The sequence below is a fragment of the Lithobates pipiens genome, unplaced genomic scaffold (assembly GCF_037356315.1).
Source record: "Lithobates pipiens isolate NorthernLeopardFrog02 unplaced genomic scaffold, aLitPip1_a1.2 Scaffold_30, whole genome shotgun sequence".
Classification (NCBI taxonomy): domain Eukaryota; kingdom Metazoa; phylum Chordata; class Amphibia; order Anura; family Ranidae; genus Lithobates; species Lithobates pipiens.
Window position 1 is genome coordinate 33,120,897 of NW_027507791.1, and position 23,090 is coordinate 33,143,986.

The following is a 23,090-nucleotide window of genomic DNA, read 5'->3' on the forward strand; positions in this document are numbered from 1 at the left end:
TTGTGGCAGAGGCAGGTACTGCAGGGGGCCAGCTTGAGACTGGGGACATTGTGAAGCAGGTACTGCTGGGGGGCAGCTTGAGACTGGGGACATCTTGTGGCACAGGCAGGTACTGCAGGGGGGCAGCTTGAGACTGGGGACATTGTGAGGCAGGTACTGCAGATGAACAGCTTGAGACATTGGGACATTGTGAGGCAGATACTGCAGGGGGCAGCTTGAGACTGGGGACATTGTGAGGCAGGTACTGCAGGGAGGCAGCTTGAGACTGGGGACATCTTGTGGCACAGGCAGGTACTGCAGGGGGGCAGCTTGAGACTGGGGACATTGTGAGGCAGGTACTGCAGGGGGGCAGCTTGTGACTGGGGACATTGTGAGGCAGGTACTGCAGGGGGCAGCTTGAGACTGGGGCCATGGTGTGGCAGAGGCAGGTACTGCAGGGGGACAGCTTGAGACTGGGGCCATGGTGTGGCAGAGGCAGGTACTGCAGGGGGACAGCTTGAGACTGGGGACATTGTGTGGCAGAGGCAGGTACTGTAGGGTGGACAGATTGAGACTGGTGACATCTTGTGGCAGAGGCAGGTACTGCAGAGGGACAGCTTGAGACTGGGGACATGGTGTGGCAGGAGGCAGGTACTGCAGGGGTACAGGTTCAGATTGCAAAGACGGAAGCCATCTTGTGGTAGAGAATGAGTACTGCAAAAAAAGAACAGCTTCAGAGCCAGATCGCTAGCATTTTTTGGGATGGTTGGGAAATATGGCTAACTTGCTGTTTTCATAACAACTTTGCTTTACAGTATACCCCCAGTCAACTACTTCTTTAGGCGTTGGATGGAATGGAGTTTGCCACTGATGACCACCTGTAAATGCCAACTCCCTGCCTGTGATACAGAACCTCCTCTTGCTTCTCTAGTAGGTCCAGAACAAGCTTTTTAGAATATTAATGTCACAACAAAGTCAGATGTCCTTCCATGCACATTGGCACTGTGTCAGGGGCCCCTGTGCCCCCAACCAACCAACCTCAAATTGACTAGGCCAATCGCAATAGCTCAGGGCCCCAGAAAGCTGGCCGCCATCCCCCAGTTGTATATAAGGCAATAGCGGTGCTGTGCTGCCCTCTGGTGTGGAAGCCTGGGTACGGCATAGGCAGAAAGCTGACCCCCATCCTCCGGTTGTATATAACGCACAGTGCTGTGCTGCCCTCTGGTGTGTAAGCTTGGGTACTGCACAAACAGAAAGCTGACCTTCTATCCCCCAGTTGTATGTAAGACACAGTGCTGCCCTCTGCCGCAGTAGCTGTCTCTGTGAGAAGGTGGCCTCGATCTTTCCAATCTGAACCTGTTCCCCTGCAGTACCTGCCTCTGCCACAAGATGTCTTCAGTCTCTCTTCAGTCGGAAGCTGCCCCTCCCCGGCAATGATCTTTTGTTTTCAATATTTGTGGCTTGCTGACCCCAGAACAAGATTACATATATCAAGGTCTCATTGACTCTCATTTAATACATGCTTGTTCCAGCCATAGCCAGGCAACTGGTGCCCCATGTAGTTTTCATGACTGGCCTCTTGTAAAGGAAGCCTGAACTGAGAGAAGTACAGAGATGGCCATTGCTAATGTCTCCTTAGACCTACGGCTGAAGTTTATTATATTTTGCCTTTCCCCCTAATTAGCATGAGAATTTCATTTTTAAATAAAACCATTTCATACACTTTATTTTCTACCTTGTGATGTCATCACTGGGCCTCTGTGTGTCTCTATGCAAAGCAGGCAGTTCATGGCTAGTGGGAGGGGTCAGCAGAGTGCTGAAAACATCACGGCACCCGGGCTGTGCAGTATCCCCGCTTCTGCACCAGAGGGCAGCGCAGCATTGTGCCTTATGTACAACTGGGCGATTGGAGGTCGGCCTTCTGCCTGTGCAGTACCCATTTTCCACACCAGAGGGCAGCGCAGCATTGTGCCTTATGTACAACTGGGTGATGGAGGTCAGAATGAAAGCCTTCTACCTGTGCAGTACCCAGCCTTCCACACTAGAGGGCAGTGCAGCACTGTGCGTTTTATATACAACTGGGGTATAGGTCAGAATGAAAGCCTTTCTGCCTGTGCAGTACCCCACTTTCCACACCAGATGGCAGCACCAAATCTGGGATGGTCAGCCAGCCTTCTGCCTGTGCAGTACCCAGGCTTTGACACCAGGGGCAGCACTGTGCCTTTATATACATCTGTGGGATGAAGGTCAGAGTTTCTGTTCTGCAGAGTGGATGAAAAAGTTTGTATAAATAACTTTTATTAAATGTTGAAATTACAATGTCCATCCACATCTGACACTCGGACAATAGGGGGCAGCACAATATATATATAAATCTCTGGGGTCCATATAAAAGAACTCTAGTTGATTCTATTCCCTTATCACTCCTGATGTTTTGTAAATCCTCCTCATCCTGTCCTCAGGGGCAGGATCAACGTTCCTGAAGAAGTCCCATCGTAGTCTCTGTGCTCCCAGCAGCCTCCTCTGAGGTCCTCTGTATGGGTCCAGTAGTGTGAGCTCCTCCGTGCTCCTCCGAGCTCCATGTTCCCTTATATTCAGTATTGGTCATGTTGTGGGACTTTGTTGTCTCTCCAGATTTGCAGCTCCACAGAAGGTCCTTCCCTTACCAAGAAGATCATACAGAATATTGAGCTCCAGCGGCACAGTGATGGGTCCATATTGGACAGTTCTAGTCTCTGTTGGGGACCGGGGACCGGTCACTGGGTGTTCTCAGCGGCGGCGGCTTCTTCCTTCTCCTCACCCTGGACCTTCCTCGTGAAGAATCCCAGCTGTGCAAAGAGACATGAATGATAAGTATGGAGAAGGGGAAGAAGCATTGTATATATCTATCCCAAACCAATGTATCGTATCCTATCCCAACCCATCCCAACCCATCCCATCCCATCCCATCCCATCCCAACCCATCTTAACCCATCTTAACCTAACTTAACCTAACCTATCCCAACCTAACCGATCCCATTGCAGCCCAATCTATCCTATCCCATCCCAACCTATCCTATTGTAACCCAATCTATCCCTTCCCAACCTATACCAATTTAACTTAACCTAAACTATCCCATCCCATCCCATCCCAACCCAACCCAACCTATCCCAACCTAACATATCCCATTGCAAGCCAATCTATCCTATCTCAAGACATCTCAACTCAACTCAACCTTTCCCATCCCAAACCAACCCAACATAACCTAACCTAACCTATCCCACCCCATCCCATCCCAAACCAACCCAACTTAACCTAACCTATCCTATTCCAAGCCATCTCAACTCAATCTATCACAGCCCAACCTAACCTATCCCATCCCAGCCTAACCTAACCTAACCTATCTTATCCCAAGCCATTCTATCCTAGCCCAACTCAACCTAACCTATCCCATTGCAACCCAATTTATCCTATCCCATCCCAATTTATTCCAACTTAACCTATCTCATCCCAACGTATCCCAATTTAACTTAACCTATGCATTCCAACCCAAACCATCCTAAGCTATCCCAACCCAACTTAACTTAACCTATCCCATTGCAACCCAATCTATCCTATCCCAAGCTATCTCAACATATCCCAGCCCAACCTAACCTATCCCATTGCAACTCAATTTATCCTATCCTATCCTATCCCAACCCAACTTATTCCAACTTAACTTATCCCATCCCAATGTATCCCAATTTAACTTAACCTATCCATTCCAACCCAATCTATCCCATCCCAACCCAACTTAACTTAGCCTATCCCATTGCAACCCAATCTATCCTATCCCAAGCAATCTCAACTCAACCTTTCCCAGCCCAACCTAACCTATCCCATCTCAACCTATCCTATCCCAAGCCATCTCAACGTAGCCTAACCTATCCCATTGTAACCCAATCCATCCTATCCCATCCCAACCCAATCTATCCTTTGCCATCTCAACTCAACCTTTCCCAGCCCAACCTAACCCATACCATCTTAACCTATCCCATCTCAACCTATCCTATCCCAAGCCATCTCAACGTAGCCTAACCTATCCCATTGTAAACCAATCCATCCTATCCCAACTTAACCTAATCTATTCCATCGCAACCCAATCTATCCTATCCCAAGCCATCTCAACTCAACATATCCCAGCCCAACCTAACCTATCCCATTGTAGCTCAGTCTAGTCTATCCTATCCCATCCTATCCTAGCCCATCTCAACTCAACCTAACCTATCCCATCCTAATCTATTCAATCCCATTTCAGCCCAACCCAATCTATCCCAACCAAACCTATCCAATCCCAAACCATCTCGCTCTACGAAAGACACAAATACGAGTAAGAAGGACATCCTGCTCATCCACCAATGCTGGAGGTTCTCCAGCCAGGAAATGATGCCGGGGCTCTATCTGACTTGCTGCAGTTTCTAATGCACATTGTGAGAAGCTCACAGTGTGCAGTGAAATCGGAGGAAGTCATGTCAGTCCAGGAGAGGAGCCGGTACACCCGGAGGACATGGGTTAGACCTCAAGCCTTCTGTCTGTGCAGTACCCCAGCTTCATCACCAGAGGGCAGGCAGCACTGTGCCCTATTTATATGTTACTCCATAAGGAGCCGGAAACAGCTGCCAGAAAGTGTGCGGTTTGTTGCTGCAAGAAATTTGCAACTGTTGCAACCAGCTCATTAAATGCTATAAATATTCATGCTTTAGATCTGAATTCTCCGCTCCGAATGCCAACAGCAAGAGGTCCTAAATACCTCCGGCTTCTGCTCAACAGCATGCAGGCCAGACATTCCTGCCGCAAGCCCTGGCATTCAGCTGGTGTGGAGATGCTCCAAATAGCTCAAGTTGGATTACCAAATAAGTTCACGACTTTGTATGAAGCGTAAAAGTGACCAGAAAGACGTTTCCACACGATATGGCCCAAAGTAGGTGGACACCCCTCCCCCTTCCAAATGACTGACTTGAAAGGTGATGATAATACGACATCATAGAAAAATATTTTATACAATTCTGCCCTTCCAACTGTCACACCCTCCTGATCCAGCACCATGATTATTCGGCAAACGTACGCTACATTACAGCCCAACCTCTATAAAATATCCCCTGTAGTGAGGCTCGGCCTGCGCTGTGAGGGGGTAATGGCTCATTTAGGTCCAAAGGGGACACAAAAAAAGAAAATCTACTTACCCGATCCTCCGCACTGCTAAGACTGGTTCCTGCAGTGCCCCGTGTCTCCTGCATCCCCTGCGATTCCAGGACCCCCCTGCGTCCCTCGTGATTCCAGGACCCCCTGCGTCCCTCGTGATTCCAGGATCCCCTGCGTCTCCTGCATCCCCTGTGATTCCAGGACCCCCTGCGTCTGCTGCGTCCCTCGTGATTCCAGGACCCCCTGCGTCCCTCGTGATTCCAGGATCCCCTGCGTCTCCTGCATCCCCTGTGATTCCAGGACCCCCTGTGTCTTCTGCGTCCCTCGTGATTCCAGGACCCCCCTGCGTCCCTCGTGATTCCAGGACCCCCTGCGTCCCTCGTGATTCCAGGACCCCCTGCGTCCCTCGTGATTCCAGGACCCCCTGCGTCCCTCGTGATTCCAGGACCCCCTGCGTCCCTCGTGATTCCAGGACCCCCTCCGTCTCCTGCGTCCCTCGTGATTCCAGGACCCCCTGCGTCCCTCGTGATTCCAGGACCCCCTCCGTCTCCTGCGTCCCTCGTGGTTCCAGGACCCCCTGCGTCCCTCGTGGTTCCAGGACCCCCTGCGTCCCTCGTGGTTCCAGGACCCCCTGCGTCCCTCGTGGTTCCAGGACCCCCTGCGTCCCTCGTGGTTCCAGGACCCCCTGCGTCCCTCGTGATTGCAGGACCCCCTCCGTCTCCTGCGTCCCTCGTGATTATACCCCCTGTGTCCCTCGTGATTCCAGGACCCCCTGCGTCCCTCGTGATTCCAGGACCCCCTGCGTCCCTCGTGATTCCAGGACCCCCTGCGTCCCTCGTGATTCCAGGACCCCCTCCGTCTCCTGCGTCCCTCGTGATTCCAGGACCCCCTGCGTCCCTCGTGATTCCAGGACCCCCTCCGTCTCCTGCGTCCCTCGTGGTTCCAGGACCCCCTGCGTCCCTCGTGATTCCAGGACCCCCTCCGTCTCCTGCGTCCCTCGTGGTTCCAGGACCCCCTGCGTCCCTCGTGGTTCCAGGACCCCCTGCGTCCCTCGTGGTTCCAGGACCCCCTGCGTCCCTCGTGGTTCCAGGACCCCCTGCGTCCCTCGTGGTTCCAGGACCCCCTGCGTCCCTCGTGGTTCCAGGACCCCCTGCGTCCCTCGTGGTTCCAGGACCCCCTGCGTCCCTCGTGATTCCAGGACCCCCTGCGTCTCCTGCGTCCCTCGTGATTATACCCCCTGTGTCCCTGGTGATTCCAGGACCTCCTGCGTCCCTCGTGATTCCAGGACCCCCTGCGTTCCTCGTGGTTCCAGGACCCCCTGCGTCCCTCGTGGTTCCAGGACCCCCTGCGTCCCTCGTGGTTCCAGGACCCCCTGCGTCCCTCGTGGTTCCAGGACCCCCTGCGTCCCTCGTGGTTCCAGGACCCCCTGCGTCTCCTGCGTCCCTCGTGATTTTACCCCCTGTGTCCCTGGTGATTCCAGGACCTCCTGCGTCCCTCGTGATTCCAGGACCCCCTGCGTCCCTCGTGATTCCAGGACCCCCTGCGTCCCTCGTGATTCCAGGACCCCCTGCGTCCCTCGTGATTCCAGGACCCCCTGCGTCCCTCGTGATTCCAGGACCCCCTGCGTCCCTCGTGATTCCAGGACCCCCTGCGTCCCTCGTGATTCCAGGACCCCCTGCGTCCCTCGTGATTCCAGGACCCCCTGCGTCCCTCGTGATTCCAGGACCCCCTGCGTCCCTCGTGATTCCAGGACCCCCTGCGTCTCCTGTGTCCCTCGTGATTATACCCCCTGTGTCCCTGGTGATTCCAGGACCTCCTGCGTCCCTCGTGATTCCAGGACCCCCTGCGTTCCTCGCGATTCCAGGACCCCGTGCGTCTCCTGCGTCCCTCGTGATTTTACCCCCTGTGTCCCTGGTGATTCCAGGACCTCCTGCGTCCCTGGTGATTCCAGGACCTCCTGCGTCCCTGGTGATTCCAGGACCTCCTGCGTCCCTGGTGATTCCAGGACCTCCTGCGTCCCTGGTGATTCCAGGACCCCCTGCGTCCCTGGTGATTCCAGGACCCCCTGCGTCCCTCGTGATTCCAGGACCCCCTGCGTCCCTCGTGATTCCAGGACCCCCTGCGTCCCTCGTGATTCCAGGACCCCCTGCGTCCCTCGTGATTCCAGGACCCCCTGCGTCCCTCGTGATTCCAGGACCCCCTGCGTCCCTCGTGATTCCAGGACCCCCTCCGTCTCCTGCGTCCCTCGTGGTTCCAGGACCCCCTGCGTCCCTCGTGGTTCCAGGACCCCCTGAGTCCCTCGTGGTTCCAGGACCCCCTGCGTCCCTCGTGGTTCCAGGACCCCCTGCGTCCCTCGTGGTTCCAGGACCCCCTGCGTCCCTCGTGGTTCCAGGACCCCCTGCGTCCCTCGTGGTTCCAGGACCCCCTGCGTCCCTCGTGGTTCCAGGACCCCCTGCGTCCCTCGTGGTTCCAGGACCCCCTGCGTCCCTCGTGGTTCCAGGACCCCCTGCGTCCCTCGTGGTTCCAGGACCCCCTGCGTCCCTCGTGGTTCCAGGACCCCCTGCGTCCCTAGTGGTTCCAGGACCCCCTGCGTCCCTCGTGATTCCAGGACCCCCTGCGTCCCTCGTGATTCCAGGACCCCCTGCGTCCCTCGTGATTCCAGGACCCCCTGCGTCCCTCGTGATTTTACCCCGTGTCCCTCGTGATTCCAGGACCCCCTGCGTCCCTCGTGATTCCAGGACCCCCTGCGTCCCTCGTGATTCCAGGACCCCCTGCGTCCCTCGTGATTCCAGGACCCCCTGCGTCCCTCGTGATTCCAGGACCCCCTGCGTCCCTCGTGATTCCAGGACCCCCTGCGTCCCTCGTGATTCCAGGACCCCCTGCGTCCCTCGTGATTCCAGGACCCCCTGCGTCCCTCGTGATTTCAGGACCCCCTGCGTCCCTCGTGATTCCAGGACCCCCTGCGTCCCTCGTGATTCCAGGACCCCCTGCGTCTCCTGCGTCCCTCGTGATTTTACCCCGTGTCCCTCGTGATTCCAGGACCCCCTGCGTCCCTCGTGATTCCAGGACCCCCTGCGTCCCTCGTGATTCCAGGACCCCCTGCGTCCCTCGTGATTCCAGGACCCCCTGCGTCCCTCGTGATTCCAGGACCCCCTGCGTCCCTCGTGATTCCAGGACCCCCTGCGTCCCTCGTGATTCCAGGACCCCCTGCGTCCCTCGTGATTTCAGGACCCCCTGCGTCCCTCGTGATTCCAGGACCCCCTGCGTCTCCTGTGTCCCTCGTGATTATACCCCCTGTGTCCCTGGTGATTCCAGGACCTCCTGCGTCCCTCGTGATTCCAGGACCCCCTGCGTCCCTCGCGATTCCAGGACCCCGTGCGTCTCCTGCGTCCCTCGTGATTTTACCCCCTGTGTCCCTGGTGATTCCAGGACCTCCTGCGTCCCTGGTGATTCCAGGACCTCCTGCGTCCCTCGTGATTCCAGGACCCCCTGCGTCCCTCGTGATTCCAGGACCCCCTGCGTCCCTCGTGATTCCAGGACCCCCTGCGTCCCTCGTGATTCCAGGACCCCCTGCGTCCCTCGTGATTCCAGGACCCCCTGCGTCCCTCGTGATTCCAGGACCCCCTGCGTCCCTCGTGATTCCAGGACCCCCTGCGTCCCTCGTGATTCCAGGACCCCCTGCGTCCCTCGTGATTCCAGGACCCCCTCCGTCTCCTGCGTCCCTCGTGGTTCCAGGACCCCCTGCGTCCCTCGTGGTTCCAGGACCCCCTGCGTCCCTCGTGATTTTACCCCCTGCGTCCCTCGTGATTCCAGGACCCCCTGCGTCCCTCGTGATTCCAGGACCCCCTGCGTCCCTCGTGATTCCAGGACCCCCTGCGTCCCTCGTGATTCCAGGACCCCCTGCGTCCCTCGTGATTCCAGGACCCCCTGCGTCCCTCGTGATTCCAGGACCCCCTGCGTCCCTCGTGATTCCAGGACCCCCTCCGTCTCCTGCGTCCCTCGTGGTTCCAGGACCCCCTGCGTCCCTCGTGGTTCCAGGACCCCCTGCGTCTCCTGCGTCCCTCGTGATTTTACCCCCTGCGTCCCTCGTGATTCCAGGACCCCCTGCGTCCCTCGTGATTCCAGGACCCCCTGCGTCCCTCGTGATTCCAGGACCCCCTGCGTCCCTCGTGATTCCAGGACCCCCTGCGTCCCTCGTGATTCCAGGACCCCCTGCGTCCCTCGTGATTCCAGTACCCCCTGCGTCCCTCGTGATTCCAGTACCCCCTGCGTCCCTCGTGATTCCAGTACCCCCTGCGTCTCCTGCGTCCCTCGTGATTCCAGGACCCCCTGCGTCCCTCGTGATTCCAGGACCCCCTGCGTCTCCTGCATCCCTCGTGATTCCAGGACCCCCTGCGTCTCCTGCATCCCTCGTGATTCCAGGACCCCCTGCGTCTCCTGCATCCCTCGTGATTCCAGGACCCCCTGCGTCTCCTGCATCCCTCGTGATTCCAGGACCCCCTGCGTCCCTCGTGATTCCAGGACCCCCTGCGTCTCCTGCATCCCTCGTGATTCCAGGACCCCCTGCGTCTCCTGCATCCCTTGTTACTCCTGTAACTCTTGCGTGTCTCCATCCCTTGTGATTCCAAGACCTCCTGTGTCTCCTGCATGCCTTGTCCCCCTGTGTTTCTGGCCTCCCCTATGACTCCAGCATTTCTTATGACTCCAGGATCCTCTGTCTCCTGCTCCCCTTGTACCTCCAGGGCCCCCTGTGTTTCTTGTGACTCCTTTGCCCCCTGTGTCTCCAGGCTCTTCTGTGACTCCTGTGTCCCCAGCATCCCTTGTGATTTTGTCTTCACGCCCTCTGTATCTCTGGTGTCCCCTTTGACTCCTGTGCCTCCGACATCCCCCTGGACTCCCGTGTTTCCAGCATCCCTTGTGGTCCTGGAATGTCCCCCACAAGCTCATACAGGTGTTATGGTCAGGTGACCCCCCCCATCTGTTGGCCATATGAAGTGTTCATCTGCCCAAAGTTTGTCTTTAAAGACTCAGCGGTGAGGGACGTTCCTTTTGCTGCCACATCTAAAATTGCCGGTCATTACTCCGTAGAGCCGGTTATCAATTACAATTCATGTTCATTAATCGGGAGGCGTGCCATGCTGGGACTTGTAGTTCTGCTGTATTGCGGTACACAGAGAGGTCAGAATCATCATTCTGGTGACAGGTGCTCTTTACTGTACATATGTGACACAGCTGATGCCCGATATGGCTCAGGGGTGGGGTGGTATCTGGCAGCTTGAGATGCCGAAATATCTCGGACAGAACTGCACCCTTTTTATCTGACAGCCTGAAATCTGAAATCAGCCTTCAAAGACAATTCATAGCAAGACTCCAAATAGTGGAATGTGATCTTCAACCCCGCCCTGGAGGTTCCTATAACATTCACCTACAACGGCCCCCTGTATGGATCTGTCACCAGCTATAGATGTTCTGCATTGGTGTGATCGCCATCTGCAGGCCATGATGAGGTACTTCGCCCCACCCCCCACTGGACTGTACAGGGGGAGTGTTTAGTTGTCTGTCTGTGACTTACCTTCCAAAGGATGAAGATGATGAGCGCTAGTAGGAGGAGACCCCCGATGACGCTTCCAATCAGAATCCACAAGGACAGCGGCAGGAGGACGGGGTGCAGCAACTCCAGAACACTCTGCAAAGGACATCCAATAATGACACATCAGATTTGTATTAAAATTGTATTGCTGGAGACACAACAGGAAATGTGAGGAAATCTCTCTAAACGAAGGGACCCCCCCCCCCCCCCGAAGTCATCATTGGAACAGGTGTCCCCATTGGAACATTTGCCTTCACTTCCTGTGCTGGAGACATAACAGGAAGTGTGAGGAAATCTCTCCAAACTAAGAAAAATGCCCCTTAGTCTTTATTGGAACAGGTGTCCCCATTGGAACATTTCCCTTTATTTCCTGTACTGGGGCCACAACAGGAAGTGTGAGAAAATCTCTCCAAGTTAAGAAAAATCCCCCTTCTTGGTCATCATTGGATCTGGTGTCCCCATTGGAAGATTTCTATACACTTCCTGTGCTGGAAACACAACAGGAAGTGTGAGGAGATCTCTCCAAACAAAGAAAAATCCCCCTTTCATCATCATTGGAACAGGTTTCCCCACTGGAGGATTTCCCTTCACTTCCTGTGCTGGACACACAACAGGAAGAGTGAGGAAATCTCTGCAAACTAAACAAAATCCCCCTTTAGCTATCATTGGAACAGGTGTCCCCATTGAAACATTTCCCTTTATTTCCTGTACTGGAGACACAACAGGAAGTGTGAGGAAATCTCTCCAAACTAAGCAAAATCCCCCCCTTAGTCATCATTGGAACTGGTGTCCCCATTGGAACATTTCCCTGTATTTCCTGTGCTGGAGATAACAGGAAGTGTGAGGAAATTTCTCCAAACTAAGAAAAATCCCCCCTCCATCATCATTGGAACAGGTGTCTCCACTGGAGGATTTCCCTTCACTTCCTGTGCTGGAGCCACAACAGGAAGTGTGAGGAAATCTCTCCAAACTAAGCAAAATCCCTCTTTAGTCCTCATTGGAATAGGTGTCCCCATTGGAATATTTCCCTTTATTTCCTGTGCTGCAAACTCAACAGAAGGTTTGAGGAAATCTCTTCAAATTAAGAAAAATCCCCCCTCCATCATCATTGGATTTGGTATCCCCATTGGAAGATTTCCCTTCACTTCCTGTGCTGGAGACAACAGGAAGATTGAAGAAATCTCTCCAAATTAAGGGAAATCCCCCTTCGTCATCATTGGAATAGGTGTCCCCATTGGAACATTTCATCATTGGAACAGGTGTCCCCATTGGAAGATTTCCCTTCACTTCCTGTGCTAGTGTGGACTCCTTGTGGTGCAGCTCCATGCGTCCCCCCTTCTTATACCTGCGTTCTGTGCCGGGCGTTGTCGGTGAACAGAGCCCCGTCCTCCTTCACGTTCAGGATGAACTCGCTGATCACTTTAACCGAGCGAAACTTCGCCTGCAAGACAACAGAGCAAATATGAAACTCCGCCCACCCGCACCGTCAAATCAGCCAATGGCGTCCCAGACGTCGGTGAACTGCAAGTCCCAGGACAGGACGGGCTCAGTCATTCCTAAAATGGCCAATAAACAGGGAATTCCCTTGTGTGGCTTATCCTGCAACAGATTTTATCTCAGCAGCTGTTAGGAGGTGAAATGGAACCCCTGGGAGCCGACACCCCTCTGCCTTTTTGGATCCTGGGAGGCGGGGCCAAGGTTTATGATCATGTGACTACCGTGATTGGCTTTGCGTTCTCGGCACAGCTGTATTTGGGCTAAAGCACGCAAATATGGGGTGGCTCCGCGCCAAGGCCCGCCCACATATTTGCGTGCGGCCGGTGCCAAGAAGGTTAAACATATTTTGCCTACCCGCCCCCCCGACCAGGAAAAAGTAGGAACAATGGTCTGCCAATTACTAGACTGAGTTCCCTAAGTACCCTCGGGTGCAAGCCATCCACCCAGTCTATGTCTGTGATAGGCCCGCCCACATATTTGCGTGCGGCCGGTGCCAAGAAGGTTAAACATATTTTGCCTACCCGCCCCCCCTGACCAGCAAAAAGTAGGAACAATGGTCTGCCAATTACTAGACTGAGTTCCCTAAGTACCCTCGGGTGCAAGCCATCCACCCAGTCTATGTCTGTGATAGGCCGCCAAGGCCCGCCCACATATTTGCGTGTGGCCGGTGCCAAGAAGGTTAAACATATTTTGCCTACCCGCCCCCCTGACCAGGAAAAAGTAGGAACAATGGTCTGCCAATTACTAGACTGAGTTCCCTAAGTACCCTCGGGTGCAAGCCATCCGCCCAGTCTATGTCTGTGATAGACCGCCAAGGCCTGCCCACATATTTGCGTGCGGCCGGTGCCAAGAAGGTTAAACATATTTTGCCTACCCGCTCCCCCTGACCAGCAAAAAGTAGGAACAATGGTCTGCCAATTACTAGACTGAGTTCCCTAAGTACGCTTGGGTGCAAGCCATCCGCCCAGTCTATGTCTGTGATAGGCCGCCAAGGCCCGCCCACATATTTGCGTGCGGCCGGTGCCAAGAAGGTTAAACATATTTTGCCTACCCGCCCCCCCTGACCAGCAAAAAGTAGGAACAATGGTCTGCCAATTACTAGACTGAGTTCCCTAAGTACCCTCGGGTGCAAGCCATCCACCCAGTCTATGTCTGTGATAGGCCGCCAAGGCCCGCCCACATATTTGCGTGTGGCCGGTGCCAAGAAGGTTAAACATATTTTGCCTACCCGCCCCCCCTGACCAGCAAAAAGTAGGAACAATGGTCTGCCAATTACTAGACTGAGTTCCCCAAGTACCCTCGGGCGCAATCCATCCACCCAGTCTATGTCTGTGATAGACCGCCAAGGCCCACCCACATATTTGCGTGCGGCCGGTGCCAAGAAGGTTAAACATATTTTGCCTACCCGCCCCCCCCCCCCCCCTGACCAGGAAAAAGTAGGAACAATGGTCTGCCAATTACTAGACTGAGTTCCCTAAGTACCCTCAGGTGCAAGCCATCCACCCACTCTATGTCTGTGATAGACCAACACAAAGGGGCACATAATTGTGAAGTGGAAGGAAAATGTTAAATGATACAAATAAATATGTGAAAAGTGTGGGGGGAGGGGCATTTGTATGGCGCCCCCTGGAGTCAATACTTTGTAGAACCCCCTTTCTCTACAAGTCTTCATGATTTGAAGCAGTGGGAGGAGTTATGCAAATATCACAACGCCTTGATGGGCGGGGGGTGTCAGCCTGGAGGAGTGGGTGTTCCTGTACCTGCATAGGAAAACGCTCCCACATGTGATGCTGACCCTTCGGGATTGGCAGAACTGAAACCTGATAAATGAAAGGGGGGCGGAGCCAGGGACAGCAATCTAGAATGATGTTGGGCGTCCTCCAGCCGGGAAATGAGGGCGGGGCTTTATCCGGCTGGCCTCAGCTTCTAATGCACATTGTGAGACGCTCACAGTGTGCAGTAAAATCAAAAGAAGCCATTTTTGTTCCGGGGGGGAGGAACCGGTACACCCGGGAGGACGGAGGTCAGATTTAAGCAAAGGTGCAGATTGCGCTGTCTGGTAGGCTGAAGGCTCCCGTTCACATCTAGGCATCCCGAATCGCAATCGAGAATCGCCGCGATTCTGTCTCGCGATCCCGAAATCGATGCGTATCGCGATCTCCCGTTAGTTCCAATGCCGCCCCAACTGCGGCGCGAATTTGTCGCAAATAATAATAAAATCGCGAAATCGCGCCGCAATCTGGTTGCCGTTGGAAGCAACGGGAATCGCAAACACGGCGCCCACGATTTGCGTGGATTTCGGGGGACGCCGAGATGTGAACGGAGCCGTAGAAGGAAAATATGTAACGATTCTGTAAACATTGAAGAGTCGCTGCAGAATTGTGACAACTTTCTATTACATTTAATATGACCGATAATATCGTATATTATATCTTCTTCTCCTGGATGGACAGGATGGGGCGGAGCCAGACACAGGCGACCCCGCCTAGAAACGCATCACAGTGCTACAAAGCTGCCATTGATGCGATACGAGGGACTGGAAATAGCGTTTTCCTGTTTAGCACCCAGAGATGTGAGATAATTTCTTCCCGAGGACACAATAGACCGTCTGTATAGAGACCGGAGGGCCAAAACCACCGCGACTTCCCCCGCCTGCAGAGCATCGCTCCCTCCCCTCCCCCTCCTGACAGATCCATATTGAGATATTCTGCAGATTATCCCATCACTGACCTCTCTACAGATCTGCAGAGCATCGCTCCTTCCCCTCCTGACAGATCCATATTGAGATATTCTGCAGATTATCCCACCACTGACCTCTCTACAGATCTGCAGAGCATCGCTCCATCCCCACCCCCTCCTGATATATTCTGCAGATTATCCCATCACTGACCCCTCTAGAGATCTGCAGAACATCGCTCCCTCCCCTCTCCCCTCCTGACAGATCCATATTGATATATTCTGCAGATTATCCCACCACTAACCTCTCTAGAGATCTGCAGAACATCGCTCCCTCCCCTCCCCCTCCTGACAGATCCATATTGAGATATTCTGCAGATTATCCCACCACTGACCTCTCTACAGATCTGCAGAACATCGCTTTGTCTCACCCCCCTCCTGAGATATTCTGCAGATTATCCCACCACTGACCTCTCTTCAGATCTGCAGAACATCGCTCTGTCCCCTCCCCCCTCCTGATATATTCTGCAGATTATCCCACCACTGACTTCTCTACAGATCTGCAGAACATCACTCCCTCCCCTCCTCGCAGATCCATATTGAGATTTTCTGCAGATTATCCCACCACTGACCTGTCTACAGATCTGCAGAACATCGCTCTGTCCCCTCCCCCCTCCTGATATATTCTGCAGATTATCCCACCACTGACCTTTCTACAGACCTGCAGAGCATCGCTCTGTCCCATCCCCCTCCTGACAAATCCATATTGATATATTCTGCAGATTATCTCATCACTGACCCCTCTAGAGATCTGCAGAACATCGCTCCCTCCCATCCCCCCACCTGACAGATCCATATTGATATATTCTGCAGATTATCCCATCACTGACCTCTCTGGAGATCCGCAGAACATTGCTCCCTCCCCTCCCCCTCCTGACAGATCCATATTGATATATTCTGCAGATTATCTCATCACTGACCCCTCTAGAGATCTGCAGAACATCGCTCCCTCCCATCCCCCCACCTGACAGATCCATATTGATATATTCTGCAGATTATCCCATCACTGACCTCTCTAGAGATCTGCAGAACATCGCTCCCTCCCATCCCCCCACCTGACAGATCCATATTGATATATTCTGCAGATTATTCCATCACTGACCTCTCTAGAGATCTGCAGAGCATCGCTCCCTCCCCTCTCCCTCCTGACAGATCCATATTGATATATTCTGCAGATTATCCCATCACTGACCTCTCTAGAGATCTGCAGAGCATCGCTCCCTCCCCTCTCCCTCCTGACAGATCCATATTGATATATTCTGCAGATTATCCCATCACTGACCTCTCTAGAGATCTGCAGAACATCGGTCCCTCCCCTCCCCCATAGTCTTGGTGTATATAATATTGGGGGTACTCACGTTGGTGAAGAAGGGGTTGTGAATGATGCGTAGGATGGAGAGGGTCACCTCGGCGTTGCGGGGGAGGGTAGGGATCTGGCAGGTGATGACCTCACAGAGGCTGTTGCTGCAGTTCTGATAGAAGAAGAAGAACAAGAGATTAGTGGGGTGACGGGTCCCCCATCCCCCCCCCCCCGGTCCCCCATCCCCCCCTCCCCCGGACTCTCCCATCACTATGACCCCACCAAGGTCTGACTCTACTCTTGCAGACACGGCAATCTACCCCCCCCCCCCCAGGTAGAATCCAATAGACAACTGGTCCCAAGAGCTCACAATCAAAAAGATCTCACCACAATGGGGGTATGGAGCAGGTCCTCGGGGTGTATGGGCAGCAGCGCTGTTCCGGGTCGGGTGGTATTGGACAACACACAGGTGACCTGAGGGACATATAATAAGAGGGGGTGACACCGGTGTCAAGTCATGTCTCCTCCCCCTCCCCTCCCCTCCCCCACCTTACATTGTCGGAGATGATCCTGGAGACGGACATGAAGTAGGAGCTGCCGTAGCCCATCGCCGGGGTGTGGATGTTCACCGAGACGTTGTGCAGAGGGTAACAGTCCGTGTACTGCACCTGGAAACAAGGGCAGGAGAGGTTCCAAACATGGACAATAGTGGGCGCTATTCCCCCTTCCTATGTGTACCTCCTATCAACTGAGCATGTGCAGCACCTGAACAAAGTGTGGACTAGCTCAGGATGAGAGAGCGAGAGGTTCACATAGGAGGAGATAGAGAGATACAAAGTAACATTGTTTATAAACATCGTATCCCCCTATCTCCTGTCTGATCAATGTTTATAAACAATGTTACTATGTATCTCTCTATATCCTGTCTGATCAATGTTTATAAACAATGTTACTTGAGATAGAGAGATACAAAGTAACATTGTTTATAAACATTGATCAGACAGGAGGTGGAGACATACAAAGTAACATTGTTTATAAACATTGATCAGATGGGAGATACAAAGTAACATTGTTTATAAACATTGATCAGACTGGAGATAGAGAGATACAAAGTAACATTGTTTATAAACATCGTATCCCCCTACCTCCTGTCTGATCAATGTTTATAAACAATGTTACTTTGTATCTCTCTATCTCCCATCTGATCAATGTTTATAAACAATATTACTTTGTATCTCTCTATCTCAAGTAACATTGTTTATAAACATTGATCAGACAGGAGATAGAGAGATTCAAAGTAACATTGTTTACAAACATTGATCAGAAAGGAGATAGGGGGATATGATGTTTATAAACAATGTTACTTTGTATCTCTCTATCTCCTGTCTGATCAATGTTTGTAAACAATGTTACTTTGAATCTCTCTATATCCTGTCTGATCAATGTTTATAAACAATGTTACTTGAGATAGAGAGATACAAACTAACATTGTTTATAAATATTGATCAGACGGGAGATACAAAGTAACATTGTTTATAAACATTGATCAGACTGGAGATAGAAAAATACAAAGTAACATTGTTTATAAACATTGTATCTCTCCATCTCCTGTTTGATCAAAGTAACATTGTTTATAAACATTGATCAGACTGGAGATAGAGAGATACAAAGTAACATTGTTTATAAATATTGATCAGACGGGAGATACAAAGTAACATTGTTTATAAACATTGATCAGACTGGAGATAGAGAGATACAAAGTAACATTGTTTATAAACATTGATCGATCGGGAGATACAAAGTAACATTGTTTATAAACATCGATCAGACGGGAGATACAAAGTAACATTGTTTATAAACATCGATCAGACGGGAGATACAAAGTAACATTGTTTATAAACATTGATCAGACGGGAGATACAAAGTAACATTGTTTATAAACATTGATCAGACGGGAGATACAAAGTAACATTGTTTATAAACATTGATCAGACGGGAGATACAAAGTAACATTGTTTATAAACATTGATCAGACGGGAGATACAAAGTAACATTGTTTATAAACATTGATCAGACGGGAGATACAAAGTTACATTGTTTATAAACATTGATCGGTCGGGAGATACAAAGTAACATTGTTACTTTTGGAAGTATTTTGTGTAGGAGGGGGAGGAGATCTCTGGAGGGTCTCAGCGAAGTTCGGATCTCCTTCCACACATTTCATAAATAGTTGGCGATTTGCAGCTCATTAGTGTCTGTGGGGCTGTGCCAGGGCTGGGCTCCTCTCTGCCATACTGGGATGATATACCCTTTTCTGATTTCTTTACCCTTCATGCCCATTTCATTATTGAAATCTCCTGGAGGCTCCTCTGTTACCCTCCAGACAGTTCATGTTCAGCTGATATCCAATAAGAGAGCAGGACAGCACACAGCCCTTCAGTCCGCTTCCTCCCGGGGCTCCCAACATATCAATCCATATAGCAGATCACCGCCATTGTTATAACATTTCCTTTACATTTTGGGTATGATAATGACAAATGACTATAATGACCTCCAGGGGGCGGTGTATACCAGGCAGTATCTCCTATGAGCTCATTATTATCATATATATTATTTTCAGCTCTACATATTCTGAGACGTCTCACCTTGAACTTTGTGATAAACTCCGGCCCGGAGTCTAGGCTGGGCCTCGGGATCGGCTGCACCTCGTACCGGTTCAAGCTGGACTCACTGCAATGATAATCACATCGATTGGTATCATCAGCCAATCAAAAGTCCACTTCTGCACCCCGGGGTCCTGACTGCAACCTGAAAGACCGCTGACCACCTCTGCCAGATGTCCTCCCGTGTGCCCACTAATCTATGTCACACATAGTGGTGGGAACCCCTCATAATGGGCACAGCGGGTGTACAGACCCGGGAACTCAGACCAGGGATGGTGGGAACCCCTCATAATGGGCACAGCGGGTGTACAGACCCGGGAACTCAGACCAGGGATGGTGGGAACCCCTCATAATGGGCACAGCGGGTGTACAGACCCGGGAACTCAACACAGGGATGGTGGGAACCCCTCATAATGGGCACAGCGGGTGTACAGACCCGGGAACTCAGCACAGGGATGGTGGGAACCCCTCATAATGGGCACAGCGGGTGTACAGACCCGGGAACTCAGCACAGGGATGGTGGGAACCCCTCATAATGGGCACAGCGGGTGTACAGACCCGGGAACTCAGCACAGGGATGGTGGGAACCCCTCATAATGGGCACAGCGGGTGTACAGACCCGGGAACTCAGCACAGGGATGGTGGGAGCCCCTCATAATGGGCACAGCGGGTGTACAGACCCAGGAACTCAGCACAGGGATGGTGGGAACCCCTCATAATGGGCACAGCGGGCGTACAGACCCGGGAACTCAGCACAGGGATGGTGGGAACCCCTCATAATGGGCACAGCGGGTGTACAGACCCGGGAACTCAGCACAGGGATGGTGGGAGCCCCTCATAATGGGCACAGCGGGTGTACAGACCCGGGAACTCAGCACAGGGATGGTGGGAGCCCCTCATAATGGGCACAGCGGGTGTACAGACCCGGGAACTCAGCACAGGGATGGTGGGAACCCCTCATAATGGGCACAGCGGGTGTACAGACACGGGAACTCTGCACAGGGATGGTGGGATCCCCTCATAATGGGCACAGCGGGTGTACAGACACGGAACTCAGCACAGGGATGGTGGGAACCCCTCATACTGGGCACAGCGGGTGTACAGACCCCGGAACTCAGATTTCGGATTGGGTTGAAGGACCATATGATGGGTACGGCTCACCTCAATATAAACATCTCCGGTTGGTATCGGACGTTGGCGGTGAGCTGTGCCGTGTTGTCATGTAGGGTGTCATTCATCTCTATATTGTCACTACCAAAGAAAGAAAAGAAAATAATGAAAGAATATTATTATTACTTTGTATTTGATTTGGAGAAATAATACATTTTACAGCGGTCACCAGGACCAACAGAAAGGGCGAATCCCCACAGGCAGCAATAAAAACCCGACAGGGGTTCTAATCCTTCTCCACTCTATCCCAAAAAAATGAAAACCCATTTTTGGCTTTACATACACCGACCTAAATACCGAGTGCAGTCATGATCCTCACACACGGCAATAGAGGAACCCGACATCAGCGACTCGCTGTTTGACTGACTCTGTCTAATTGAAACCATCGATGGAGACGTGTGATCAGAGCGGAGGAGGGGTTGTGGCGCCCCCCCCCCCCTCAGTCAGCCGCATGTGATCTCCTGAACAGCAAGTCAGATAACCGCCCAGCTGTAGTGCTCACCTGACGGCACCCCCTGCTGGCTATAAGTAGTAGTTTAAAAAAATATGGATCTGCCGCATTAAACCAACGAAATCCACAGAATTCTGTAATATATATGTAAAAGGGGAATGTAGGGGGTCTTCCTATATTCTGTACATTATAAGAGGCGGGGAGGATAATAGTAAAGCTCTACAGCTCTGATGTCATTTTCTGCCCCCGTCATAGCGGCGCTCGGGTGTGCACTCACCTGCTGGCTGACAGCTTGATCTGCACGCGGTTCAGCAGGTTGGTGCAGCTGTACTCGAACTCCAGGATGAACTGAACCTGAGGGCAGAGAGGTCATGTGAGAATCTCCATTCATTTCTATGAGGGGGGGCTGTGTGATGTCCGAGACCCTTATCTGAGACCAGCAAGGGCAGCCGGGACCGGATCTAGTGGGGGAGGAGCTGGCGGAAGGAGGGATCTTCAGCAAATACTGATTGGTGGCACTTCCGGCCGTCTACACAATGACTGCCTTCAGATAAGGGACCCGCCCTCATACAGCCCTTAGTTCTCCATGGTGTTAGAAAGCCAGGAGCTGGAATTCTCAGAGGAGCCCCAAATAGGATGAAAGGGTTTAATGCTTTCCTGGAGAACATGCTAAATACTGCCCCATCTCCCACCCCCAACATCCTACCCCCCCAAAATCCCACCCCCTGCCCCCAATATCCTACCCCCCAAACCCCAACATCCCACCCCCCAACATCCTACCCCCTAACCCCCTACATCCCGCCACCCAACATCCTACCCCCCACCCCTCAACATCCCACCCCCCAACATCCGACACCCCTACCCCTCAACATCCTACCCCCCAACCCCCAAAATTCCACCACCCAACAAATCCACACCAGCATCCTACCCCCCAACATCCTACCTCCCCAACCCCCAGCATCCCACCTCCCACCCCCCCAACATCCTACCCCCCACGCCTCAAAATCCCACCCCAACCCATTAAAATCCCAACACCCACCCCCCCACCCAAGCCCCCAACATCCTACCCCCCAACCCCCTACATCCTGCCCCCCAACATCCTACCCCCCACCCCTCAACATCCTACCCCCCCAAAATCCTAACCCCCCACCCCCAAAATTCCACCACCCAACAAATCCACACCAGCATCCTACCCCCCAACATCCTACCTCTCCAACCCCCAGAATCCCACCCCCAAAACTTCCTACCCCCCAACCCATAAACATCCCAACACCCCCCCACCCCAGCCCCCAACATCCCAACCCCCAACTTCCCACCCCCCCACACCAGCCCCCAACATCCTACCCCACCATCCCCCAACATCCTAACTCCCCAACCCCCAACATAACACCCCCACCCCCACCATCCTGTCCTCTCACCTTCTCCAGGGAGCGTAGGACCGGATAGCTGATGCTGCAGGATCTGGTGTTGGATGACAGCGCTGTACACTCCACCTTACTCAGAGCTTCTCCCTGTCAGAGTATAAAATGCATCATCATCAGGAGGTCATCACTTTCCACCAACAACTCCACCGGGCTACTCCACCCACATCTCCTATTCCACCTGAGAGCTAAACCCCCTAAAAGTTCTCACCATCCCTGTGCTGAGTTCCGGGGTCTGTACACCCGCTGTGCCCATTATGAGGGGTTCCCACCATCCCTGTGCTGAGTTCCTGGGTCTGTACACCCGCTGTGCCCATTATGAGGGGTTCCCACCATCCCTGTGCTGAGTTCCCGGGTCTGTACACCCGCTGTGCCCATTATGAGGGGTTCCCACCATCCCTGTGCTGAGTTCCCGGGTCTGTACACCCGCTGTGCCCATTATGAGGGGTTCCCACCATCCCTGTGCTGAGTTCCTGGGTCTGTACACCTGCTGTGCCCATTATGAGGGGTTCCCACCATCCCTGTGCTGAGTTCCCGGGTCTGTACACCCGCTGTGCCCATTATGAGGGGTTCCCACCATCCCTGTGCTGAGTTCCCGGGTCTGTACACCCGCTGTGCCCATTATGAGGGGTTCCCACCATCCCTGTGCTGAGTTCCCGGGTCTGTACACCCGCTGTGCCCATTATGAGGGGTTCCCACCATCCCTGTGCTGAGTTCCCGGGTCTGTACACCCGCTGTGCCCATTATGAGGGGTTCTCACCATCCCTGTGCTGAGTTCCCGGGTCTGTACACCCGCTGTGCCCATTATGAGGGGTTCCCACCATCCCTGTGCTGAGTTCCCGGGTCTGTACACCCGCTGTGCCCATTATGAGGGGTTCCCACCATCCCTGTGCTGAGTTCCCGGGTCTGTACACCCGCTGTGCCCATTATGAGGAGTTACCACCACCCCTGTGCTGAGTTCCCGGGTCTGTACACCCGCTGTGCCCATTATGAGGGGTTCCCACCATCCCTGTGCTGAGTTCCCGGGTCTGTACACCCGCTGTGCCCATTATGAGGGGTTCTCACCATCCCTGTGCTGAGTTCCCGGGTCTGTACACCCGCTGTGCCCATTATGAGGGGTTC

General features: G+C 53.1%; 1 protein-coding gene across 2 annotated transcripts in view; it reads right to left on the reverse strand.

Annotated features, from left to right (window-relative positions):
• Positions 1-2,260: 2,260 nt before the first annotated feature.
• Positions 2,261-23,090, reverse strand: part of ITGA10 (integrin subunit alpha 10) — a 95,581-nt gene continuing 74,751 nt past the window's right edge. For both annotated transcript variants that reach the window (XM_077463985.1, XM_077463986.1), the window contains 10 exons: positions 21,966-22,058; positions 20,825-20,901; positions 20,088-20,177; positions 18,909-18,993; positions 16,818-16,931; positions 16,651-16,737; positions 16,322-16,435; positions 12,076-12,171; positions 10,713-10,826; positions 2,261-2,807 (listed from right to left, as the gene is read on the reverse strand). In XM_077463985.1, the coding sequence (XP_077320111.1) occupies positions 2,736-2,807; positions 10,713-10,826; positions 12,076-12,171; positions 16,322-16,435; positions 16,651-16,737; positions 16,818-16,931; positions 18,909-18,993; positions 20,088-20,177; positions 20,825-20,901; positions 21,966-22,058 (942 nt within the window). In that variant the 3' untranslated portion in view covers positions 2,261-2,735. The remainder of the gene's footprint in view (positions 2,808-10,712; positions 10,827-12,075; positions 12,172-16,321; positions 16,436-16,650; positions 16,738-16,817; positions 16,932-18,908; positions 18,994-20,087; positions 20,178-20,824; positions 20,902-21,965; positions 22,059-23,090) is intronic.